This window comes from Mustelus asterias, chromosome 22 (assembly GCF_964213995.1).
Source record: "Mustelus asterias chromosome 22, sMusAst1.hap1.1, whole genome shotgun sequence".
Classification (NCBI taxonomy): Eukaryota; Metazoa; Chordata; class Chondrichthyes; order Carcharhiniformes; family Triakidae; genus Mustelus; species Mustelus asterias.
Window position 1 is genome coordinate 57226242 of NC_135822.1, and position 27323 is coordinate 57253564.

General features: G+C 46.6%; 1 protein-coding gene across 1 annotated transcript in view; it reads left to right on the forward strand.

Moving 5' to 3' along the window:
* Nucleotides 1–27323, forward strand: part of LOC144510036 (bone morphogenetic protein 1-like) — a 307138-nt gene that overhangs the window by 254487 nt on the left and 25328 nt on the right. The window contains exons 12-15 of the mRNA XM_078239242.1: nucleotides 123–225; nucleotides 7866–7982; nucleotides 13121–13266; nucleotides 21729–21924. Coding sequence (XP_078095368.1) covers nucleotides 123–225; nucleotides 7866–7982; nucleotides 13121–13266; nucleotides 21729–21924 — 562 coding nt within the window. The remainder of the gene's footprint in view (nucleotides 1–122; nucleotides 226–7865; nucleotides 7983–13120; nucleotides 13267–21728; nucleotides 21925–27323) is intronic.

The following is a 27323-nucleotide window of genomic DNA, read 5'->3' on the forward strand; positions in this document are numbered from 1 at the left end:
CTGGCGCTGTGAGGCAGCAGTGCTAACCACTGTGCCACTGTGCCGCCCCTGAGATGAATTTAAATCCTTTATTTCCTATTTCAATGCTGTTTGTATCTTGACCTTTCTCCGTTTTCTTTTAGATTATATTAAACTTCACGGCTATGGATACATTCAGGAGCCGACTGTGCTGGTACGATTATGTGGAAGTCCGAGATGGGTACTGGAAGAAAGCCCCCTTGCGTGGTAAGGATACGCAAACTCTTAATGTTCACCTGATTGAAACTGTGAAACCTCCTTTTCATCCCTGTCCAGTTCTCAGAATCTCCAAAGTTTACACTGCAGGAGGAGGCCATTTGGCCCATCGCATCTGCACCGCCTTTCCAAATGAGTAGTTCACCCAGTACCATTCCCCTGCTTTTTCCCCATAACCCTGCACACTCCTCCTTTTCAGACGACTGTCTAATTCCCTTTTGAATGCTTCTAGTGAACATGTCTCCACCACACTCTCAAGCAGTGCACCCCACACCTTCACAACTCAGCTGTTTGTAATATATATAAATGATTTGGAGGAAAATGTAACTGGTTTGATTAGTAAGTTTGCGGACGACACAAAGGTTGGTGGATTTGCGGAAAGCGATGAGGACCATCAGAGGATACAGCAGGATATAGATCAGTTGGAGACTTGGGCGGAGAGATGGCAGATGCAGTTTAATCCAGACAAATGTGAGGTAATGCATTTTGGAAGGTCTAATACAGATAGGAAACATACAGTAAATGGCAGAACCCTAAAGAGTATTGATAGGCAAAGGGATCTGGGTGTACAGGTACACATGTCACTGAAAGTGGCAATGCAGGTGGAGAAGGTAGTCAAGAAGGCATACGACATGCTTGCCTTCATCGGCTGGGGTATTGAGTTTAAAAATTGGCAAGTCATGTTGCAGCTTTATAGAACTTTAGTTAGGCCACACTTGGAATATAGTGTTCAATTCTGGTCGCCACATTATCAGAAGGATGTGTAGGCTTTGGAGAGGGTACAGAGAAGATTTACCAGGATGTTGCCTGGTATGGAGGGCATTAGCTATGAGGAGAGGTTGGAGAAACTTGGTTTATTCTCACTGGGATGACGGAGGTTGAGGGACGACCTGATAGAAGTCTACAAGATTATGAGAGGCATGGACAGAGTGGATAGTCAGAAGCTTTTTCCCTGGGTGGAAGAGTCAGTTACTGGGGGACACAGGTTTAAGGTGCGAGGGGCAAGGTTTAAAGGAGATGTACGAGGCAGATTTTTTACACAGAGAGTAGTGGGTGCCTGGAACTCGATGCTGGGGGAAGTAGTGGAAGCGGATGCGGTAGTGACTTTTAAGGGGCGTCTTGACAAATACATGAATAGGATGGGAACAGGCGGATATGATCCGCGGAAGGGTAGGGGGTTTTAGTTCAGTCGGGCAGCATGGTCGGTGCAGGCTTGGAGGGCCGAAGGGCCTGTTCCTGTGCTGCAATTTTCTTTGTTCTTTGTTTTTAGGAGCGGCACGGTAGCACCGTGGTTAGCACTGCTGCCTCACAGCTCCAGGGACCCGGGTTCGATTCCCGGCTTGGGTCACTGTCTGTGCGGAGTCTGCACGTTGTCTGCGTGGCTTTCCTCCGGGTGCTCCGGTTTCCTCCCACAGTTCCAAAGATGTGCAGGTTAGGTGGATTGGCCATGCTAAATTGCCCCTTCGTGCCAGGGGGACTAGCTAGGGTAAATGCATGGAGTTATGGGGATAGGGCCTGGGTGGAATTGTGGTCGGTGCAGATTCGATGGGCCAAATGGCCTCCTTCTGCACTGTAGGTATTTTATGATTCTATCTCCCAAGTAGCTTTTGCTTCTTTTGTCAATTACTTTAAATCTGTGCCCTCTCGTAACTGATAGTTTTGCAAGTGGGAACACTTTCTCCCTATCCACTGACCCCTCGTGATTTTGAATACCTTCTCTCCAATGAAAAGGATCCAATTCTCCAATCTATCTTCATAACTGAAGTTCCTCATCGCCGGAACCATTTTTGTGAACCTTTTCTGCACCCTCTCTAAAGACTTCACATCCTTCCTAAAGCACAGTGCCCAGAACTGGATGCAATACTCTAGCTGAGGGAAAACTAGTGTCTTATTCAAGTTCCTTGCACTTGTACATGATGCCCCTATTAATAAAACCTCGGATACTTTAACCATTCTTTCAAACTGTCCTCCCACCTTCAATGACTGATGCATATTTTCACCCACGTCCCTGCGCTCTGTTTCTACTGCAGTTTTGTCCTCTGTGTCGCAAACTACGCAGATATTGGCTCTGCGGGCGTCTCAACTTGAAACGCCAGTTCATGGTGGTGTATAGTTTTGTCTTTAGACTAGTGTGAGGTATCAACGGAAACTTCCCAGTGAGAATAAACAACCCAGATGTCGTGAAACAACTACTGTTTACTAAACTAATGATAAAGACAATTACATAGAAGTAGGACGTTAATACTCGAAGACCATTAAATATATGAATTACTAAACTCCTTAAGATCTTCCCATTCCCAAACAACATCCAAAGAGGTGTATAAGATGTTGAGAGGCATAGATCGGGTGGACTCTCGGAGGCTTTTTCCCAGGGTGGAAATGTCTGCTACGAGAGGACACAGGTTTAAGGTGCTGGGGGGTAGGTACAGGGGAGATGTTAGGGGTAAGTTTTTCACACAGAGGGTGGTGGGTGAGTAGAATTGGCTGCCGTCAGTGGTGGTGGAGGCGAACTCAATAGGGTCTTTTAAGAGACTCCTGGATGAGTACATGGAGCTTAATAGGACGGAGGGTTATAGGTAGGTCTAGAAGGTAGGGATGTGTTCGGCACAACTTGTGGGCCGAAGGGCCTGTTTGTGCTGTAGTTTTTCTATGTTTCTATGTTTCTAACATCCAAATTTACTAAATCTATAACTCAAATCCAGCTTACAGTTACCACAAAAAACAAGGCATGTCTAGGAAATGTCTTTTCGTGGTCCAGTGAAGATAACTATACTGCCTTTACGAAGGTTTCTGCATTACCTTGGCTCTAAGACATCTTAGATGTTAAAATGACCTCTTGGCTGTGAGATGTTAAACTGGCCTCTCGGCTGTGAGATGTTAAACTGGCCTACTGCTCCAGGTCCTGATAATTATACCCTGTTCCTCTTTGATTCTCCCTCTAAGTTCTTGCTCTGTCTACATCTTCCATATCCCGTGACTCTCGAAATTAGCATATGTAAACCTCCATTGATCTCTCAGTCATCTAGGTAAGCTGTTTCCTGATGATGGGGCTATTTACATCTGATTCTGTCTGGATGCCTGCTAATCTGATTACTAGGAAAGATTGCATCTCATCACCCCTTTGAATACTAGCTACTTTTGTCACGAGGCAGGTTTTTACCTGTTGCTGGGCAGATTATGTCGGAATCATTCCTTGTTAAATTCTTGTTCCTGTTGTTACTAGGCAGACCTACGACACCTGTCTTCAAATTCACAGTGCTATGGGCCCATTCTCCTCCCTCAGTGAACTGTACTAAGGAACCATCTCATTTCATGCTTCTCCCTGGGTTCTAGGGGGGTGTAAAATAGCTTGGATGGGGTTCCCTCTGAGATCCCGCCTGCCCCAACCCAGAAGCAATTTCACGATGGGGCAGGCAGGGCCTTGGGTGGGAAGCCTGCCCTTGCCCCTATTAAGCCCTTTAAGTATCCACTTAATGGCCACTTAAAGGCCTCTTCCCCTCCCCCAGCCTCAATTCTTAGGAGCCGGTTGGAGCAGGGTGATAGACAGAAAAGGTTAGAAATCTCCATCTTGGGCAGGAAGGGGAGGTGGTGTCTCAATCTGAAGGCCCCTTCAGATTTGGGGCATCCTCACCTCCAGGAACTGGGAGGTCCGGCCTACATCCCACCCAACACCGAGTTCACTCTCCCCCCGCCCCTTCAAATCCCAGGCCACCCCCTATCTTCCAGCTCCCCCCAAGACCCCTAAACTGCAGCCCCAGGACTTCAGTCGAGGCACAGCACTGCAGTACCTCTTCCAGCCACCGCAGTGCTGTGCCCGGAGACCTGCCGCCCAGCCTGATTGGCCGAGAGCTCTCCAGGGCCGGGCCTTCGGCCTAGGGCAGACGGAAGTCCCGCCTGCTGCCAATCAGCGCCAACAGGAGTGTGGCAACTAGGGGATTCTCACAGTAACTTCACTGCGGTGTTAATGTAAGCCTACTTGTGGCTAATAAATGAACTTGAGACATGAGGCAGCAATGGGCTTGTCGGGGCCTCAAGTTCGAGCTTAGCGCCCCAGAGCCATGGAGGGGACGGCCAGTCAGAGCCTCCATGGCTGAAGACAACCTGAGGCTCAGTTTCAAATTGTGAGGCAATGGAAAGACGCCAGAAGCCACACCCCAGCGGGAGAGAGCACCCTGGGAGTGCGGGGGCGGTGGGGAGAATATTGATTCGCTTTCCACCTTAGTAACATCGAGCAGCCTGTAATTAATTCCCTGCTGTCACCTTTGAAACTCCTTTTGAATCTCAGCCGGATTAATTTGTTGCCCTTTTGTGACGAAGAAATTGCTTCTGTGTCTGAATGATTACCTGGCAGAGTGGAGCCCCTGTGTCGAGACCTGTTTAACCGTCTCCACATGTTTGCTTTGGCTTCATCCCTGCTAAAATTGAACTCTTGTCTGTTTTGTTGTAGCTTTCCACTTTAATTCCTGCCGTGACACTCAGCTTGGCCCAAACGTTGCTGGCATTCCCAAACTGTGCTTTTCTCTGTGTGTGTGTGTGTGCGTGTGCGTGTGTGCGTATGTGTGTGTGTGCGTGTGTGTGTGTGTGCGTGCGTGTGTGTGTGCGTGTGTGTAAATTTCTAACCGTGTGCTATGAGCGAGACCTCTTGTGGAATACATGCATGTTCGAGACGCAAACTGGAGGCCCCACATCTTCCTGTACTGATCATCCAAGAACAATACAGCACAGGAACAGGCCCTTCGGCCCTCCAAGCCCGTGCCGCTCCCTGGTCCAAACTAGACCATTCTTTTGTATCCCTCCATTCCCACTCCGTTCATGTGGCTATCTAGATAAGTCTTAAACGTTCCCAGTGTGTCTGCCCCCACCACCTTGCCCGGCAGCGCATTCCAGGCCCCCACCAACCTCTGTGTAAAATATGTCCTTCTGATATCCGTGTTAAACCTCCCCCCCTTCACCTTGAACCTATGACCCCTCGTGTACGTCCAGCTGAATCCAGCTGAGAAAGAGCAGCGATTTCCCTGGCCAACATTCCTCCCTTGTTCGATATCACAATTTGCGACACAGAACGAGGCCTTTCAGCCTGTCGTGTTTGTGCCAGTGGACAAGTTGCCAATCTAGCTCGATCCCACTTTCCAGCCCATGGCCCATAGCCTGTAGGTTACAGTGGCTCAAATGCACCTTCAAGTACATTTTAAGCACGGTGAGGATTTGTGCCTCTACCATTCTTCCCGTACATCCAGACTGGATTTGGTGAAGGGAATTCCCCTATAAACCTATTGAGGATCCCACGTACCCCGGACATTCTCTCTTCCATCTTCTTCCATTGGGAAAAGGATACAAAAGTCTGAGATCATGTACCAACCGACTCAAGAACAGCTTCTTCCCTGCTGCCATCAGACTTTTGAATGGACCTACTTTATATTAAGTTGATCTTTCTCTACACCCTAGCTGTGACTGTAACACTACATCCTGCACTCTCTCCTTTGTTTCTCTATGAACAGTATGCTTTGTCTGTACAGCGCACAAGAAACAATACTTTTCACTGTATGTTAATACATGTGACAATAATAAATCAATACTTCAATTAAACCTCCCCTTAGCCTTCCCTATTCCAAAGAAAACAACCCCACTCTATTCAATCTTTCCCTATAACTAAAATTCTCTAGTCCAGGCTAAATCCTCATAAGTCCTCTGCATCCTGTTTAGTGTGATCCCATCTTCCCTGCTGTGCGGAGGCGGCGGCCTAGTGGTATTATCGCTAGATTATTAATTTAGAAGCTCAGCTAATGTTTTGGGGACCTGGGTTTGAATCCCGCCACAGCAGATGGTGGAATTTGAATTCTATTAAAACAAAAATCTGGAATTAAGAATCCACTGATGACCATGAAACCATTGCCGATTGTCGGAAAAACCCATCTGGATCACTAATGTCCTTTTAGCCTACCTCTGAGTGGGTACCAGTGATGGTGAGTTGTGGAAGTGTCATGTGAATGCAGGGTAAATTTGCACAGATTAGTTTGAATTGTGTACATTGTTCATTCATGTCCTTACCCGCTCTGGCCTACATGTGACTCCAGAGCCACAGCAATGTGGCTGACTCTCAACTGGCCCTTGGGCAGCTAGGGATGGGCAATAAATGCTGGCCCAGCCAGCGACGCCCATGTCCCACGAATGTATTAAAAAAAAGTGCGATGACCGCAACTGTAAGCCATGCAGCCTAACTAGTGTTTCGTATGGTTCCAGCATAGCTTCCTTGCTAGTGTCAATTCTGTGCTTCAGCCAATAAGGCTGAAAATGAAGCTTGTGTGGCTTCAAAACCACTTTATCGATCTGTACCTTCAGGAATCCGTGGACATGCACTCCAAGGTCCCTTTGTTCCCCTCCGCTTCTCACCATTCCCTTGCCTAGTTCGTTCTCACGCTTTTCCAGATCGAATTCCATTTGTTGCGTTTCTGCCCACTGAAGTCCAGAGCCATAACTCCGAAAGTAGAGAGTGTACTTCCTGAACAAAGAAGATGTACGGGCTAGGTGCATTAGCCACGCTAAATTGCCCCTTAGTGTCCCGGGATGCGTAGGTTAGAGGGATTAGCAGAGTAACTATGTGGGGTTACGGGGATAGGGCCTTGGTGGGATTGTCGGCGGTGCAGGCTCAATGAGCCGAATTTTTTATTTTTTATTCGTGGGACATGGGCGTCGCTGGCTAGGCCAGCATTTATTGCCCATCCCCAATTGCCCTTGGTGGCCAGCCGCCATCTTGAATCGCTGCAGTCCACGTGCTGTGGGTTGACCCACAATGCCGTTCGGGAGGGAATTCCAGGATTTTGACCCAGCGACGGTGAAGAAATGGCGATATTTTTCTAAGTAACAGTTTTAACAACACTAGGTTAAAGTCCAAGAGGTTTATTTGGGAGCAAATACCATATTATTTTTCTAAGTCAGGACAGTGAGTGGCTTGGAGGGGAACTTGCAGGTGGTGGTGTTCCCCATGTATCTGCTGCCCTTGTCCTTCTAGATGGAAATGGCCGTGGGTTTGGAAGGTGCTGTCTAAGGATGAGTTGCTGCAGTGCATCTTGTAGATGGTACACACTGCTGCTACTGAGCGTCGGTGGTGGAGGCAGTGAATGTTTGTGGATGGGGTGCCAATCAAGCGAGGCTGCTTTGTCCTGGATGGTGTCGAGCTTCTTGAGTGTTGTTGGGAGCCGCACCCATCCAAGCAAGTGGGGAGTATTCCATCACACTCCTGACTTGTGCCTTGCAGATGGTGGACAGGCTTTGGGGAGTCAGGAGGTGAGTTACTGCCCTCCTTCTGCCTGTAGGGATTCTATGACATTCATCTCATTGCTGTTTGTGGGATCGTGCTGTGCGTAAATTAGCATGCTGCACCCAGTGAGTGAGTTCCTTTTCGCAGTGCCGTGACAATTATGTAGGCAGACGTGGCAGCCATTTTACACACAGGATCCTCTCAAAAAACAAGATGCACGACCAGTTAATCTGCTCTGAGCAATTTCTTTGCGAAATATCCATTGGGCAGCGAGAGAATCGTTTGCGGTGGGTACCCACGCAGAGGCAGCCTGACCAGTGTTCACACACTTGCGAGTAACCCTCTCGCTAATCTGATGTGTCTCTCTCTCCAGGCAGATTCTGCGGTGATAAAGTCCCATCGTCCCTGATCTCGACGGATAGTCGGCTGTGGATCGAGTTTCGCAGCAGCAGCAGCTGGGTTGGGAAGGGATTCTCCGCTATGTATGAAGGTAATGGTGGATTTTTTAAACAATATTCCCCGGGCGCGCGTGGAGGAGGCTTCTGTGGCACTGAGAGCGGAGTGGAGCTCACCTCACCTCCAAAGGTAGCTGGGCATTTTTGCTTTCTGAAGAGTGGTAACGTGACTGGGCTGGTAGTACCCTGGGGTAAGCTTACCCCAGTCCAATGCCAGCATCTCCACATCATGAATACCCTGGGGACAGGGGTTCAAATCACGGAATTTAAATTCAGTTAAAGATCTGCAGTGTAAAGCTAGTCTCAGTAATGGTGACCTTGAACCCATTGTCGGAAAAACCCATCTGGTTCACCAATGTCCTTTAGGGAAGGAAATCTGCTGTCCTTACCCGGTCTGGCCTACATGTGACTCCAGAGCCGCAGCAATGGGGTTGACTCTCAACTGCCCTCTGAAATGGCCGAGCGAGACACTCAGTTCAAGGGCAACTAGGGATTGGTGACAATTAGGCCTTGCCCAGTCACACCCAAATCCCATGAAAGAATCAATAAAGATTTAAATGTTAAAGTTTATCTATTCATGTCTCAAGTCGGCTTACTGCAATGATGTTGCTGTGAAAATCCCCCAGTCGCCACACTCCGGTGCCTGTTCGGTTTACACTGAGGGAGAATTTAGCACCTAACCAGCACGTCTTTCGGGCTGTGGGTGGAAACCGGAGCACCCGGAGGAAACCCACGCAGACACGGGGAGAACGTGCAGACTCCGCACAGACAGTGACCCAAGTCGGGAATCGAACCCTGGTCCCTGGCGCTGTGAGGCAGCAGTGCCAACCACTGTACCGCCCTGTATTCAACATTCTCACAAACCTGTAGTGTAAAGCAGAGATAATCAACACCCCTGCAATCTCTGGATCAGCCTCGTATAGAATATAAATAAGGTTGAAGGCAAGAAGCCTTGTTTTATGATGTGTGGCAGATTGGCCACGCTATGTGGGTCGAGAATGGTCATATGACTCAAACGCCCAGAGAGTCCCCAGTGCCCTTAGAGCTGTCATTGAGTCATAGAGGTTTACAGCATGGAAACAGGCCCTTTGGCCCAACTTGTCCATGCCGCCCAGCTTTTAACCCCTAAGCTAGTCCCAATTGCCCGCGTTTGGCCCATATCCCTCTATACCATCTTACCCATGTAACTATCTAAATGCTTTTTAAAAGACAAAATTGTATCCGCCTCTACTACTACCTCTGGCAGCTTGTTCCAGACACTCACCACCCTGTGTGAAAAAATTGCCCCTCTGGACCCTTTTGTATCTCTCCCCTCTCACCTTAAACCTCTGCCCTCTAGTTTTAGACTTCCCTACCTTTGGGAAAAGATGTTAACTATCTACCTTATCTATGCCCCTCATTATTTTATAGACCTCTATAAGATCACCCCTCAGCCTCCTACGCTCCAGGGAAAAAAGTCCCAGTCTATCCAGCCTCTCCTTATAACTCAAAGAAAATTACAGCACAGGAACAGGCCCTTCGGCCCTCCAAGCCTGCACGGACCATGATGCCCGACTGAACTAAAACCCCTTACCCTTCTGGGGACCATATCCCTCTATTCCCATCCTATTCCTGTATTTGTCAAGATGCCCCTTAAAAGTCACTATCGTATCTGCTTCCACTACTTCCCCCGGCAGCGAGTTCCAGGCACCCACCACCCTCTGTGTAGAAAACGTGCTAGACTTCTATCAAGTCGCCCCTCAACCTCCTTCGTCCCAGTGAGAACAAACTAAGTTTCTCCAACCTCTCCTCATAGCTAATGTCCTCCATACCAGGCAACTTCCTGGTTGGATGTATCTCCGCAAGTGGATGGTGGGGCGGGGGGGGGGAATGTTCTAAAATAAAAGATGGATGAAAATCGGAATATAGAGCCTGGGATAGGTGAGGAGCTTGGGATTGCGATATGGAAAGGCCCTCTCCTAAGTCAGCGACCTGGCACACCGGCCGGGCAGCGGTATTTACAAACCACTGGGCCACACAGCACAAACTGGTATCACGCACGTGAAGAAAGTCACCGGGACTTGTATTTCGTGTGCGGGACAAGCGGCTGAATGCCCGATGAGGTCAGAATGTGTGGGACAAATCCTGGGAAATAATGGAACAATCTTGCTCATTTTCCAAAGGGTTTAATCATCGCTTTGCCTCTCTGTTCTTTGCTCAATCTTGTAAAAGAGCGCTGTTGGTTCTTTTTTTTTTAAGAAAACCCACTGTGTGCTTGGTTTTATTTCTCCCTGTTAATTGGGTCTTTGCTGGAGGTCTGGAAGTGTTTAGGAAAGAACTGAGAGAGGAGGAGAGAGTTCACATCTAGTCTTCCAGTCTTGCGTGCAGCCCTGGCCCTGTAGTGATTGCCAAGGAGCGTCTGAGGACAGACCGTGTGACAAACATCGTGGGCAGTCTCTGCAGCCTCCGATCGCAAGAATGATCCCTGGAATGAAGAGCTTGTCGTGTGAGGAACAGTTGAGGACCCTGGGTCTGTACTTGTTGGAGTTTAGAAGATGAGGGGGGGGATCTTATTGAAACTTACAGAATACTGCTCGGCCTGGATAGAGTGGACGTGGAGAGGATGTTTCCACTAGTAGAAAAAACTAGAACCAGAGGGCACAACCTCAGGCTAAAGGGACGATACTTTAAAACAGAGATGAGGAGGAATTTCGTCAGCCGGAGAGTGGTGAATCTGTGGAACTCTTTGCCGCAGAGGGCTGTGGAGGCCGGGTCATTGAGTGTCTTTAAGACAGAGATAGATAGGTTCTTGATTAATAACGGGATCAGGGGTTATGGGGAAAAGGCAGGAGAATGGGGATGAGAAAAATACCAGCCATGATTGAATGGCGGAGCAGACTCGATGGGCCGAGTGGCCTAATTCTGCTCCGATGTCTTGTGGTCTTATGGTTTCCTAGCATGTGAATCAGAACAGGAGGAGGCCATTCAGCCCTTCGAGCCTGCGCCACAATTCAATTCGATCACCGTCGATTCGTAACTTAATTCCATTTACCTGCTTTGGTGATAAAAAACCTATCAATGTCGATCTTTAAATTTTCAGTCGACCCCCTCCTCCTTCCATCCTCAACAACTTGCTGGGGGAGAGGGTTCCAGATTTCCACTCTCCTTTAGCAGAGTTTACCAGAAGTTGGGCTTCCTGACGCTGCCTTTGCGCCGCCTGCCTCTTAATTTTCAAGTTATACCTCCTCATTCTGGATTAACCCAGCAGAGGAAACTGGTTCCCTCAATCGACCCTACGAATCCTTTAATCACCTTAAACACTTCAGTTTGATCACGTCTCAGTATTCCATACTCGAGGGTCTGCAAACTGAGTCTGTGCAAACCTTGCCTTGTAATTTAACCCTTCGAACTTAGTCAGTCTACGCTGAGCTCAGCACTGCTGCCTCACAGAGCCAGGGACCTGGGTTCGATTCCCAGCTCGGGTCACTGTCTGTGTGGAGTCTGCACATTCTCCCCGTGTCTGCGTGGGTTTCCTCCAGGTGCTCCGGTTTCCTCCCACAGTCCGAAAGACGTGCCGGTTAGGTTGATTGGCCATGCAAAATTGACCCTTAGTGTCAGGGAGATTAGGAGGGTAAATGCGTGGGGTTACGGGGATGGGACCTGGGTGGGATTGTTGTCGAAGCAGGCTCGATGGGCCGAATGGCCTCCTTCCGCACTGTAGATTCTATGATTCTGTGATAATTGGGGCAGAGGTACTGGGGCCATTTCAAGATTTGAGGATGAGGAGGGGTAACACACCCTGACAGAGTCAGTAACTACAACTCTGCTTCTGACTTCTCTCTGCTCCTGGCGAGATAGATTTTAAGAGTTAGGTGGGTTGGCCATGCTAAATTGACTCTTTGTGTCGGGGGATTAACAGGATAAATACGTGAGGTCATGGGGGTAGGGCCTGGGTGGGATTGTGGTCGGTGCAGACTCGATGGGCCAAATGCCCTCCTTCTGCACTGTAGGGATTCTATTCTATGATTCTAAGAATACCTTAAAGGAGGAGAGAGAGCGCGATAGAGCGGTGGAGAGAATTAGGAAGGAAAGCAACTTGCCAGCAATGAAGCGATTGAAATCGGAGACATTCTAAGTGCTGGAATCAGAGGAGGGCAGAGAGTGTGGGGCTGGAAAGGGGTCGGAGGGATAGAGAAGAGCGATGACAAAGCAGGGTATGGAAATTGAAACTGGATTGAGAATCAGTGGGCCGAATGGTCTCTTGCTTTGCCATCATGACTTTTTTTTATTCATTCATCGGACCTGGGCGTAGCTGGCTGGGCCAGCATTTAATCCCCATCCCTAGTTGCCCTTGAACTGAGCGTCTTGCTCAGCCAGTTGAGCCGAGGGTAGATGAGAGTCAACCACATTGTTGTGACTCTGGAGTCACATGTAGGCCAGACCGGGTAAGGATGGCAGATTTCCTTCCCGAAAGGGCATTAGTGAACCAGATGGGTTTTCCCTGACAATCGACAATGGTTTCATGGTCATCAGTAGATTCTTAATTCCAGATTTTAAAAATTGAATTCAAATTCCACCATCTGCCATGGCAGGATTTGAACCCGGGTCCCCAGAACATTAACTGAGTTTCTGGATTAATAGCCTAGCGATAATACCACTAGGCCATCATCTCCCCGATTCTAGGCCTTCCAATTGAAAAGGTGGAAGGGGTCGTCTTATTTTCCATTGTTACTTTGGGTTGCTAAGCTGGTGCCCCAGATAAATTGCAGTGTCGGTTGTCCTCCGGGTTTGTCCCAAAATTCCTGCCTCAGCGCCTAAAGCTGCACGCTGGACAGTCTTCCATGTTCCTCTCTATTCTCCCCAAGGGGTTTATTAACACTGGGTCTTCAAACTGTCTCCTTGTCTGAGTCGGGATAGCGTTTGAACCTCAGTCTTCCGTGAGCACATTATTTAATAAGTCCAGCCCTATCTTCATCCAACGTAACCCATAGACGCAGGAGGAGTTCAAGGACCGATCAAAAAGCATGAACTCCAGTTGTCCTTTGGCAAAGGTGAACGCCATGTTCAACCCAACAGAGTTTATCTGTCACTCTGGATTCATGCCGGGTCTTTCATTTTATTTCTATCGAGTTTAGGAAGCAAATCAGAAACTGTGCTTAAGTGTACCTTTTATTTCTTTCTGTTCGAACCTTAGCCATTTGCGGCGGGGATATCAACAAGGATCTCGGGCAGATCCAGTCTCCAAACTACCCCGATGACTACAGGCCATCAAAAGTCTGTATCTGGAGGATACGAGTCTCTGACAGTTTCCACGTGGGGCTGACCTTTCAGTCCTTTGAGGTAAGGGTCGGTTATTGCACTCAGAGCCTTGTCCAGACTGCACCCTCAACAAGTCAAGCAAGGGGACCAGGATAAGACAGGTTATTGGTGATCACGCACATTCACCCAGGAACCGGTCTTTTCCCGCATTTCCAAGCCTCTTTATTAAAGACATGATGCGGTGAGTGGAAAGGATGAATGCACCGCTATGGATTTCTTGCCGCTATCCCCAGTGAGATATTACACAGCAGATCTTCCTCAGAGAGACCACATGTACTGGGATTCAGTTACACAGTGCAGGCCTCCCTTAGTTTACAGAATAGAAATGAAAGACCTACTACACTCTGCATTTTGTATTAAAGTCCACCGATCATATGTTGAGTTCGTAAGATCCACGGTCTCTCATTTCAAACTGAAATAATTCCGATTCTATAGCACCAATGAATTGTAATCAGTGTTACATTTAGAGTGACACAGCAGCCGTTTTGCGCACAGCAAACTTCTGCAAAGTTTGAACAAAGATGAACAAAGAACAGTACAGCACAGGAACAGGCCCTTCGGCCCTCCAAGCCTGCACTGACCATGCTGCCTGCCTCAACTAAAACCGTACGCACTTACAGAGTCCGTATCCTTCCATTCCCATCCTATTCATGGATTTGTCTAGTTGCCCCTTAAATGCCGCTATCGTACCCGCTCCCACCACCTCCCCGGGCAGCGCGTTCCAGACATTCACCACCCTCTGTGTAAAAAACTTACCTCACACATCTCCTCTAAACTTTCCCCCACGCACCTTAAACCTATGTCCCCTAGTACTTGACTTTTCTACCCTAGGAAAGAACATCTGACTATCCACTCTGTCCACGCCTCTCATAATCTTGTAAACCTCTATCAGGTCACCCCTCAACCTCCGTCGTTCCAGTGAGAACAAACCGAGTTTATCCGACCTCTCCTCATAGCTAATACCCTCCAGACCAGGCAACATCCTGGTAAATCTTTTCTGTACCCTCTCCAAAGCCTCCACGTCCTTCTGGTAGTGTGGCGACCAAAATTGTACACTATATTCTAAATGAGGCCGAACTAAGGTTCTGTACAGCTGCAGTATGACCTGCCAATTTTTATACTCAATGCCCTGACCGATGAAGGCAAGCATGCCATATGCCTTCTTGATGGCTCAACTGTTTCAGTGATAATGGTTGTGGGATAGGTGTTGGGCAGAACTCGGGGAGAACTCAGTGGGGGAGCATTTTGAACTTTGCTACCATAATTCCATAAGATGTTGGGTAGTCATTGGATAAGGACTAGAGTGGCCCTCGGGAGAGGGCGCTTAATTGGGTGAGGACCAATTACATCCAAATTAGACAGGAGCTGAGGAATGTGGATTGGGAGCGGCTATTTGAGGGCAAACCCACGTCTGACATGTGGGAAGCTTTTAAAGGCCAGTTGATTGATTTGGAGGAGAGGCATGTCCCCTCAAAAATGAAGGGTAGAAATGGCAGGATTCAGGAACATGGAAGACAAGGAAAATTGTAAGCATCGTCAAAAGGAAGCATATGATAGGTCTGGGCATCTAAAAACTGACAAAGCCATTGAATATAGTGAAAGTAGGAAGGAGCTTAAATGTGGAATTAGGAGGGCTAAAAGAGGCCATGAAACGTCTTTAGCAAATAAAGGCAAGGAGAATCCCAAGGCTTTTTATGCATATATTAGAAGTAAGAGGGTAGCAAGAGAAAGAGTAGGCCCACTCAAGGATAATGGAGGGAAATTACACGTGGAGCCACAGGAAGTTATGCGTGGAGCCACAGGAAGTTATGCGTGGAGCCACAGGAAGTTATGCGTGGAGCCACAGGAAGTTATGTGTGGAGCCACAGGAAGTGGGTTAGATCCTTAATGAGGACTTTGCATCGGTATTCACCAAGGCGAAGGACATGACGGATGCTGAGGTCAGGGATAGGTGTGTGAACACTCTAGAGAATGTCAATACATCGAAGGAGGAAGTGTTGAGTATCCTAAATTGCGTTAAGGTAGACAAGTCCCTGTGGCCGGATGGGATTTATCCCAGGTTACTGCAGGAAGCAAGGGAAGAAATAGCTGGGGCCTTAACAGATATCTTCACATCCTGTTTGACCACAGACCAGAGGACTGGAGAATAGCCAATGTTGTTCCCTTGTTTAAGAAAGGAAGCAGGGATAATCCAGGAAATTATAGGCCGGTGAGCCTGACGTCAGCGGTGGGGAAGCTTTTGGAGAAGATAGTGAGGGACAGGATATCTGCACATTTGGAAGGAAATGGACTAGTTTGTGACAGGCAGCATGGTTTTGTACGGGGAAGATCATGTCTCACCAACTTGATTGAGTTTTTTGAAGAGGCAAGATAATTGATGAGGGAAGGGCAGTGGATGCAGTTTATATGGACTTTAGTAAGGCGTTTGACAACGTCCCACATAGCAGACTGGTACAAAAACTAAAATCACATGGGATTCAGGGTAGGCTGGCTAGATGGATACCGAACTGGCTTGGTTATAGAAGACAGTAGCAGTGGAAGGGTTTTTCAGAATGGAGATCTGTAGTTAGTGGTGTGCCACAGGGATCAGTGCTGGGACCACTGCTGTTTGTAGTATATATTAATAATCTGCAGGAAAATGTGGGTGGTCTGATTAGTAAGTTTGTAGATGACATGAAGATTGTTGGAGTTGCTGATAGTGCCGGGGATTGTCAGAGGACACAACAGGATATGGATAGATTGGAGACTTGGGAACAGAAATGGCAGATGGAGTTTAATCTGGACAAATGTGAGGTGATGCATTTTGGAGGATCAAATTTAGGTGTGAATTATACTGTAAATGGCAGAACTCTTTGGAACATTAACATAGAGAGGGATCTGGGTGTGTAGTCCACAGTTTTCTAAAAATGGCAACACAGGTGGCCAAGGTGATTAAGAAAGCTTATGGAATGCTTGCCTTCATCGGCCGGGGCATTGAGTTGGGAAATCAGGTTGCAGCTGTATAAAACCTCGGTGAGGCCGCATTTGGAGTATTGCGTGCAGTTCTGGTCACCACACTACCAGAAGGACGTGGAAGCTTTGGAGAGAGTGTAAAGAAGGTTCACCAGGATGTTGCCTGGTCTCGAGGGTGTCGGCTATGAGGAGAGGTTGGATAAACTGGGATTGGTTTCACTGGGAAGACAGAGGCTGAGGGGAGACCTGATAGAGGTCTACAAAATGATGAGAGGCACAGACAGGGTGGATAGTCAGAGGCTTTTTCCCCAGGGTGGAAGTGTCAATTACAAGGGGGCACAGGTTCAAGGTGAGAGGGGGAAAGTTTAAGGGGGAGGTTTTTCACGCAGAGAGTGATGGGTGCCTGGAACGCGCTGCCAGAGGAGGTGGTGGAAGCAGGTACATTAGCAACATTTAAGAGGCATCTGGATGGGTCCATGAATAGGGAGGGAATAGAGGGAAGTGGACTGAGTGAGGACAGAAGGTTTCTTCTTTAGTTTAGTTCGGGCATCATGATCGGCACGGGCTTGGAGGGCCGAAGGGCCTGTTCCTGTGCTGTACTTTTCTTAGTTCTTTGTTTGTTCTTTGTTCTAACCCCCACCTCTTTAAAATGGTGCCGTGGGATCTGTTATGGTCGCCGAACCAAACCCATTTCTTTCTTAGTAATCAGGAAAAGAAGAGGGTATTTGGAATGCCAATGGAGGCCATAGAAATCATAGAAACCCTACAGTACAGAAAGAGGTCATTCGGCCCATCGTGTCTGCACCGACCACACTCCCACCCAGGCCCTACCCCCATATCCCTACATATTTTACCCGCTAATCTACACATCCCAGGACACTAAGGGGCCATTTTAGCATGGCCAATCAACCTAACCCGCACATCTTTTAGACTGTGGGAGGAAACCGGAGCACCCGGAGGAAACCCACGCAGACACGAGGAGAATGTGCAAACTCCACACAGACAGTGACCCAAGCCGGGAATTGAACCCAGGTCCCTGGAGCTGTGAAGCAGCAGTGCTAACCCACTGTGCTACCGTGCCAGTGCCTGTTAGTTGGTGTCTGGCTGACGGGCTAAGTCCCCGCTCTGCTAATGAATGTGAACGAGTGGTGACGGGCAGTAACTTGCTCGGAGAGCTCCGAGAGTTGACAGATTGCTGCGATGGATTGAATCTACCTCGAGGTTTAAGACACTGAGCCACTCTCTGATCTCTCCCTCCCTTCCTCTGGTTACTGGGTGCTCAAATAAAGCCACTCACCACTTCGAATTCAGGGCAACGTTTGCGTAACATTGGCTTCATGACGTGTATGATGAGTATGCATCATATGTCACATTGTGTGCAGTTCTGGTCACCTCACTATAAGAAGGATGTGGAGACACTGGAAAGAGTGCAGAGGAGATTTACCAGGATGCTGCCTGGTTTGGAGGGTAGGTCTTATGAGGAAAGGTTGAGGGAACTTGGGCTTTTCTCTTTGGAGCGGAGAAGGTTGAGAGGAGACTTGATAGAGGTTTATAAGATGATGAGGGGGATAGATAGAGTGAATGTTCAAAGACTATTTCCTCAGGTGAATGAAGTGGTAACTAGGGGGCATAACTATAGGGTTCATGGTGGGAGATATAGGAAGGATGTCCGAGGTAGGTTTTTTACTCAGAGAGTGGTTGGGGTGTGGAATGGACTGCCTGCAGGGATAGTGGAGTCAGAAACTTTAGGAACATTTAAGAAGCTATTGGATAGGCACATGGAGAACTTCGGGATGATAGGGAGGAAATAGCTTGATTTGGGTTTCAGACAAAGCTCGGCACAACATCGTGGGCCGAAGGGCCTGTTCTGTGCTGTACTGTTCTATGTCGGTATGATGTGCACTGTGTTGTGACACATATGAATGTGCTTGGGTCACGCGTGTGTCTGCAGTGTGAATGTATGTGCAATATGTGATATGATATGAAAAATACAGATGTGGGCGGAGTGTATATGTATGTGTATGTGTGTGTCTGTGTGTTGCATATGTGTTGTGTGCGTGTGTGTGCATGTGTGTCTGTTGTGTGTGTGTGTGTTATGTACATGTGGTCTGTATGCAAGCACCGATACTGTTGATGTGAATGTGTTTGTGTGTGTTATGTGTGGGTTATGTGTGTGTTATGTGTGTGTTATGTGTGTGTTATGTGTGTGTTATGTATGTGTTATGTGTGTGTTATGTGTGTGTTATGTATGTGTTATGTGTGTGTTATGTGTGCGTTATATGTGTGTTATGTATGTGTGTGTTATGTGTGTGTTATGTATGTGTTATGTGTGTGTTATGTATGTGTTATGTATGTGTTATGCATGTGTTATGTATGTGTTATGCATGTGTTATGCGTGTGTTATGCGTGTGTTGTGTATGTGTTGTGTGTGTGTTATGTGTGTGTTATGTGTGTGTTATGTGTGTGTTATGTATGTGTTATGTATGTGTGTGTTATGTATGTGTTATGTATGTGTGTGTTATGTATGTGTTATGTGTGTGTTATGTGTGTGTTATGTGTGTGTTATGTGTGTATGTGTGTGTTATGTGTGTGTTACGTATGTGTTATGTGTGTGTTATGTATGTGTTATGTATGTGTGTATTATGTATGTGTTATGTATGTGTGTTATGTGTGGGTTATGTATGTGTTATGTGTGTGTTATGTGTGTGTTATGTATGTGTTATGTATGTGTGTGTTATGTGTGTGTTATGTATGTGTTATGTGTGTGTTATGTGTGTGTTATGTGTGTGTTATGTATGTGTGTGTTATGTATGTGTTATGTATGTGTGTGTTATGTGTGTGTTATGTATGTGTTATGTATGTGTGTGTTATGTGTGTGTTATGTGTGTGTTATGTATGTGTTATGTATGTATGTGTTATGTGTGTGTTATGTGTGTGTTATGTATGTGTTATGTATGTGTGTGTTATGTATGTGTGTGTTATGTGTGTGTTATGTATGTGTTATGTGTGTTATGTGTGTGTTATGTATGTGTGTGTTATGTATGTGTGTTATGTATGTGTGTGTTATGTATGTGTGTGTTATGTGTGTGTTATGTGTGTGTTATGTATGTGTTATGTGTGTGTTATGTATGTGTTATGTATGTGTTATGCATGTGTTATGTATGTGTTATGCATGTGTTATGCGTGTGTTATGCGTGTGCTGTGTATGTGTTGTGTGTGTGTTATGTGTGTGTTATGTGTGTGTTATGTGTGTGTTATGTATGTGTTATGTATGTGTGTGTTATGTATGTGTTATGTATGTGTGTGTTATGTATGTGTTATGTATGTGTTATGTGTGTGTTACGTGTGTGTTATGTGTGTGTTATGTGTGTATGTGTGTGTTATGTGTGTGTTATGTATGTGTTATGTGTGTGTTATGTATGTGTTATGTATGTGTGTATTATGTATGTGTTATGTATGTGTGTGTTATGTATGTGTTATGTATGTGTGTGTTATGTGTGGGTTATGTATGTGTTATGTGTGTGTTATGTGTGTGTTATGTGTGTGTTATGTATGTGTGTGTTATGTGTGTGTTATGTATGTGTTATGTATGTATGTGTTATGTGTGTGTTATGTGTGTGTTATGTATGTGTTATGTATGTGTGTGTTATGTATGTGTGTGTTATGTGTGTGTTATGTATGTGTTATGTGTGTTATGTGTGTGTTATGTATGTGTGTGTTATGTATGTGTGTTATGTATGTGTGTGTTATGTATGTGTGTGTTATGTGTGTGTTATGTGTGTGTTATGTATGTGTTATGTGTGTGTTATGTATGTGTTATGTATGTGTTATGCATGTGTTATGTATGTGTTATGCATGTGTTATGCGTGTGTTATGCGTGTGCTGTGTATGTGTTGTGTGTGTGTTATGTATGTGTTATGTGTGTGTTGTGTGTGTTATGTATGTGTTATGTATGTGTGTTATGTATGTGTTATGTATGTGTGTGTTATGTATGTGTTATGTATGTGTTATGTGTGTGTTACGTGTGTGTTATGTGTGTGTTATGTGTGTATGTGTGTGTTATGTGTGTGTTATGTATGTGTTATGTGTGTGTTATGTATGTGTTATGTATGTGTGTATTATGTATGTGTTATGTATGTGTGTGTTATGTGTGGGTTATGTATGTGTTATGTGTGTGTTATGTGTGTGTTATGTGTGTGTTATGTATGTGTTATGTATGTGTGTGTTATGTGTGTGTTATGTATGTGTTATGTGTGTGTTATGTGTGTGGTATGTGTGTGTTATGTATGTGTGTGTTATGTATGTGTTATGTATGTGTGTGTTATGTGTGTGTTATGTATGTGTTATGTATGTGTGTGTTGTGTATGTGTTATGTATGTGTGTGTTATGTGTGTGTTATGTGTGTGTTATGTGTGTGTTATGTATGTATGTGTTATGTGTGTGTTATGTGTGTTATGTGTGTGTTATGTATGTGTTATGTATGTGTGTGTTATGTATGTGTGTGTTATGTGTGTGTTATGTATGTGTTATGTGTGTTATGTGTGTGTTATGTATGTGTGTGTTATGTATGTGTGTTATGTATGTGTGTGTTATGTATGTGTGTGTTATGTGTGTGTTATGTGTGTGTTATGTGTGTGTTATGTGTGTGTTATGTATGTGTTGTGTGTGTGTTATGTGTGTGTTATGTGTGTGTTATGTGTATGGTATGTGTGTGTTATGTGTGTGTTATGTGTGTGTTATGTGTGTGTTATGTGTGTGTTATGTATGTGTTATGTATGTGTGTGTTATGTATGTGTTATGTATGTGTGTGTTATGTGTGTGTTATGTGTGTGTTATGTGTGTGTTATGTGTGTGTTATGTGTGTATGTGTGTGTTATGTGTGTGTTATGTGTGTGTTATGTGTGTGTTATGTATGTGTGTGTTATGTATGTGTGTGTTATGTATGTGTGTGTTATGTGTGTGTTATGTGTGGGTTATGTGTGTGTTATGTGTGTGTTATGTGTGTGTTATGTATGTGTGTGTTATGTATGTGTTATGTGTGTGTTATGTGTGTGTTGTGTGTGTTATGTGTGTGTTATGTATGTGTGTGTTGTGTATGTGTTATGTATGTGTGTGTTATGTGTGTGTTATGTGTGTGTTATGTGTGTGTTATGTGTGTGTTATGTATGTATGTGTTATGTGTGTGTTATGTGTGTGTTATGTGTGTGTTATGTGTGTGTTATGTATGTGTGTGTTATGTATGTGTGTGTTATGTGTGTGTTATGTATGTGTGTGTTATGTGTGTGTTATGTGTGTGTTATGTGTGTGTTATGTGTGTGTTATGTATGTGTGTGTTATGTATGTGTGTGTTATGTGTGTGTTATGTGTGTGTTATGTATGTGTGTGTTATGTGTGTGTTATGTGTGTGTGGGTCTGTATGCATGCAGTATTGCTGATGTCTATTATGTTTTGAACAACAATCAATGTCCCAAGAACTGCTTTCTTTCCCCCTTCTGCACCCCCCACCCCCACCCCCCCAACCCCACCCACAGATTGAGAGGCACGACAGCTGTGCGTACGACTACTTGGAGGTCCGAGACGGGAGCACTGACGAGAGCCCTCTGATTGGTCGTTACTGTGGCTACGACAAGCCTGACGATATCAAGTCGAGCTCCAACAAGCTGTGGATGAAGTTTGTATCCGATGGATCCATCAACAAAGCAGGCTTCTCCGCAAACTTCTTCAAGGGTAAGGTCAAGCTTCAGGTTTTGTTCACAACTGGCTGATCGTTAAGCCGTTTTTAAACAAAAACCTCTTCGAGAAAGCATGTGGAACAAAGAACAAAGAACACTACAGCACAGGAACAGGCCCTTCGGCCCTCCAAGCCTGTGCCGATCACATTGCCCTACCTAGACCAACCATCTGTATCCCTCTATACCCCGCCTGTTCATGTGTCTATCCAGGTAAGTCCTAAATATCGCTATTGTGTCTGCCTCAACTCACTTGGCAGTGCATCCCAGGCTCCCATTACCCTCTTAGGAGTGGAGTTAACGCGGATCAGATAAGCCATGATCTTACCAAATGGTGGAGACAACCAGCCTACTCCTCTTCTGTTTCTACCCAACGCTGCCGCCAAACAGCACTGGGCGGAAATTCATCTACCTTTCTAACAGGTACTTGGGAACCAGTTCCGGGAAAAAATGAAACACAAATCAAACCCTGCACAGTGAGGCTGCCTACAAGAGCATCAAGGTGATAGGGGCCGCTTACCCCACAAACTGACTCAATGGAACCAGAGCACGTACAGGTTCAGGGTGCGGAGTATAGTAATCAGAATTCCCATTAATCAATTCAAACATTGCTATAATCCTTGTCACCATCTCTCATTGGCCCTGAAACTATTCTTATTTGGGATTACCCTCCTGTTTATTTGTCCTCAAGCAGCGTTCTTTCTGCAATTGTTTTTGAAGCATCTGCAGTGGAGAACACTGGAATCAAGAATGCAATTAGGACACATCTGCACGAAGGGAAACTTGTTAGAAATAGCCTGCATGGATTTCGAAAGGGCGATCGTGCTGGGCAAACCTCGTGGAGTTCTTTAGGGAAGCAGCAGACAGGGGAAATGCAGCGGATGGGGTGTACGTGGACTTCAGAGAGGCCTTCATTAAGATACTGTTACGACGCAGAGTTTGACCCCCCCTTTTGAGACGTAGCGCCGAATCCCTCAAAGAGGAACACCTCACCTCGTGATCTGTTAAAAGTGTGTGGGAAGGTGTGAACTGTCAAAGAACAAAGAACAAAGAACAATACAGCACAGGAACAGGCCCTTCGGCCCTCCAAGCCCGCGCCGCTCCCCGGTCCAGGATTGAATCCTGAATCCAGGATCCCCGCCCAATTTTCCAGCCTATCTACATACCAATATCCTATCCACCGAGCTGTCCCTCACAGCTACGATGCTTTGTTCATTACAACCTATTAACTCACCCCCACCCCCCCATTCCAGACCATGTGATCTCCAGGGGGAGGTGAAAACCCAGAGTGAAAAACCCCAGGGCCAATATGGGGAAAAAAAAAATCTGGGAAATTCCTCTCCGACCCCCTGAGGCGATCGAAACGAGTCCAGGAGATCACAATGGCCCTGATCGGAAAATGCTTCCCAACCCTAGTCATTTCCACTTCCACGAACACCGTATGAATTCCCTGCCCCCGAGACAGGTTCCCAACTATCCGCAGTCTCGCTCTGTACTGGCACCAGCAAGATGATCATAGAATGAAGCCTTGAAACGAGAAACAAGGAACAATTAGCCCGCGCCGCTCCCTGGTCCAAACTAGACCACTCTTTTGTATCCCTCCATTCCCACTCCGTTCATATAGCTGTCTAGATAAGTCTTAAACGTTCCCAGTGTGTCCGCCTCCACCACCTTGCCCGGCAACACATTCCAGGCCCCCACGACCCTCTGTGTGAAATATGTCCTTCTGATATCTGTGTTAAACCTCCCCCCCTTCACCTTGAACCTATGACCCCTCGTGAACGTCACCACCGACCCGGGGAAAAGCTTCCCACCGTTCACCCTATCCATGCCTTTCATAATTTTATACACCTCTATTAAGTCTCCCCTCATCCTCCGTCTTTCCAAGGAGAACAACCCCAGTTTCCCCAATCTCTCCTCATAACCAAGCCCCTCCATACCAGGCAACATCCTGGTAAACCTCCTCTGTACTCTCTCCAAAGCCTCCACGTCCTTCTGGTAGTGTGGCGACCAGAACTGGACGCAGTATTCCAAATGCGGCCGAACCAACGTTCTATACATCTGCAACATCAGACCCCAACTTTTATACTCTATGCCCCGTCCTATAAAGGCAAGCATGCCATATGCCTTCTTCACCACCTTCTCCACCTGTGACGTCACCTTCAAAGATCTGTGGACTTGCACACCCAGGTGCCTCTGCGTCTCTACACCCTTTATGGTTCTTCCATTTATCGTGTAGCTCCTCCCTACATTATTCCCACCAAAATGCATCACTTCGCATTTATCAGGATTGAACTCCATCTGCCATTTCCTTGCCCAAATTTCCAGCCTATCTATATCCTTCTGTAGCCTCTGACTATGTTCCTCACTGTCTGCAAGTCCTGCCAGTTTTGTGTCGTCTGCAAACTTACTGATCACCCCAGTTACTCCTTCTTCCAGATCATTTATATAAATCACAAACAGCAGAGGTCCCAATACAGAGCCCTGCGGTACACCACTAGTCACCGGCCTCCAGCCGGAAAAAGACCCTTCCACTACCACCCTCTGTCTTCTATGACCAAGCCAGTTCTCCACCCATCTAGCCACCTCCCCCTTTATCCCATGGGATCCAACCTTTTTCACTAGCCTACCATGAGGGACTTTGTCAAACGCTTTACTAAAGTCCATATCGACAACATCCACGGCCCTTCCTTCGTCAACCATTTTGGTCACTTCTTCAAAAAACACCACCAGGTTAGTGAGGCATGACCTCCCTCTCACAAAACCATGTTGACTATCGTTAATGAGTTTATTCCTTTCTAAATGCGCATACATCCTATCTTTAAGAATCTTCTCCAACAACTTCCCCACCACGGACGTCAAGCTCACCGGCCTATAATTACCCGGGTTATCCTTCCTACCCTTCTTAAATAACGGGACCACATTGGCTATCCTCCAATCCTCTGGGACCTCACCTGTGTCCAGTGACGAGACAAAGATTTGCGTCAGAGGCCCAACGATTTCACCTCTCGTCTCCCTGAGCAGCCTTGGATAGATTCCATCAGGCCCTGGGGATTTGTCAGTCTTTATATTCTCTAACAAACCTAACACTTCCTCCTTTGTAATGGAGATTTTCTCCAACGGTTCAACACTCCCCTCCGAGACACTCCCAGTCAACACATCCCTCTCCTTTGTGAATACCGACGCAAAGTATTCATTTAGGATCTCCCCTACCTCTTTGGGCTCCAAGCATAAGTCCCCACTTTTGTCCCTGAGAGGTCCGATTTTTTCCCTAACAACCTTCAGTAACGTTGCGTGGGAAACTAACAGAAATACTCACTTTAAAATGAACACCTAATTTAGAAATCATAGAAACCCTACAGTACAGAAAGAGGCCATTCGGCCCATCGAGTCTGCACCGACCACAATCCCACCCAGGCCCTACCCCCATATCCCTACATATTTTACCCGCTAATCCCTCTAACCTACGCATCCCAGGAAACTAAGGGGCAATTTTAGCATGGCCAATCAACCTAACCCGCACATCTTTGGACTGTGGGAGGAAACCGGAGCACCCGGAGGAAACCCACGCAGACACGAGGAGAATGTGCAAACTCCACACAGACAGTGACCCAAGCCGGGAATCGAACCCAGGTCCCTGGAGCTGTGTAGCAGCAGTGCTAACCACTGTGCTACCGTGCCGCCCTAATTTATTTATTTATTAAACCAACCGGTAGGGCGGCACGGTAGCACAGTGGTTAGCACTGCTGCTTCACAGCTCCAGGGTCCCGGGTTCGATTCCCGGCTCGGGTCACTGTCTGTGTGGAGTTTGCACATTCTCCTCGTGTCTGCGTGGGTTTCCTCCGGGTGCTCCGGTTTCCTCCCACAGTCCAAAGATGTGCGGGTTAGGTTGATTGGCCAGGTTAAAAATTGTCCCTTAGAGTCCCTGGGATGCGTAGGTTAGAGGGATTAGCGGGTAACATATGTGGGGGGAGGGCCTGGGTGGGATTGTGGTCGGTGCAGACTCGATGGGCCGAATGGCCTCCTTCTGCACTGTAGGGTTTCTATGTTTCTATGTTTTAACCGGGAACTTTAACTAAACAAGTAACACACCGGATAAAACAAGGTTCTAATGGAATGCTGTTCAAATAAATACAACACCCATAGAACATAGAACATAGAACAGTACAGCACAGAACAGGCCCTTCGGCCCACGATGTTGTGCCGAGCTTTATCTGAAACCAAGATCAAGCTATCCCACTCCCTATCATCCTGGTGTGCTCCATGTGCCTATCCAATAACCGCTTAAATGTTTCTAAAGTGTCTGACTCCACTATCACTGCAGGCAGTCCATTCCACACCCCAACCACTCTCTGCGTAAAGAACCTACCTCTGATATCCGTCCTGTATCTCCCACCACGAACCCTATAGTTATGCCCCCTTGTAATAGCTCCATCCACCTGAGGAAATAGTCTTTGAACGTTCACTCTATCTATCCCCTTCATCATTTTATACACCTCTATTAAGTCTCCCCTCAGCCTCCTCCGCTCCAGAGAGAATAGCCCTAGCTCCCTCAACCTTTCCTCATATGACCTACCCTCCAAACCAGGCAGCATCCTGGTAAATCTCCTCTGCACTCCTTCCAGCGCTTCCACATCCTTCCTATAGTGAGGTGACCAGAACTGCACACAATATTCCAAATGTGGTCTCACCAAGGTCCTGTACAGTTGCAGCATAACCCCATGGCTCTTAAACTCCAACCCCCTGTTAATAAAAGCTAACACACTACAGGCCTTCTTCACAGCTCTATCCACTTGAGTGGCAACCTTTAGAGATCTGTGGATATGGACCCCAAGATCTCTCTGTTCCTCCACAGTCTTCAGAACCCTACCTTTGACCCTGTAATCCACATTTAAATTTGTCCTACCAAAATGAATCACCTCACATTTATCAGGGTTTAACTCCATTTGCCATTTTTCAGCCCAGCTTTGCATCCTATCTATGTCTCTTTGCAGCCTACAACAGCCCTCCACCTCATCCACTACTCCACCAATCTTGGTGCCATCAGCAAATTTACTGATCCACCCTTCAGCCCCCTCCTCTAAGTCATTAATAAAAATCACAAAGAGCAGAGGACCAAGCACTGATCCCTGCGGCACACCGCTAGCAACCTGCCTCCAATCCGAAAATTTTCCATCATTAACAAAAAAAAAGTAAAGATAGAATTCAGTCACTCTCAAAAAAATATAGAACCAGGTTTTCTCGGAACCTCCTGGAGTTTCGTGGTTGATTTCTCCGTCTCTGTGAGTTCTTTCTGGATTGGGACTTTTTGCTGGTTAGATGGTGCCGTTCTCTTAAGGGATATCGGGAAGCTGGCAGTGTGGAGAGCTGCTCTCTCCCTCTCGAGGCTTGAGGGGT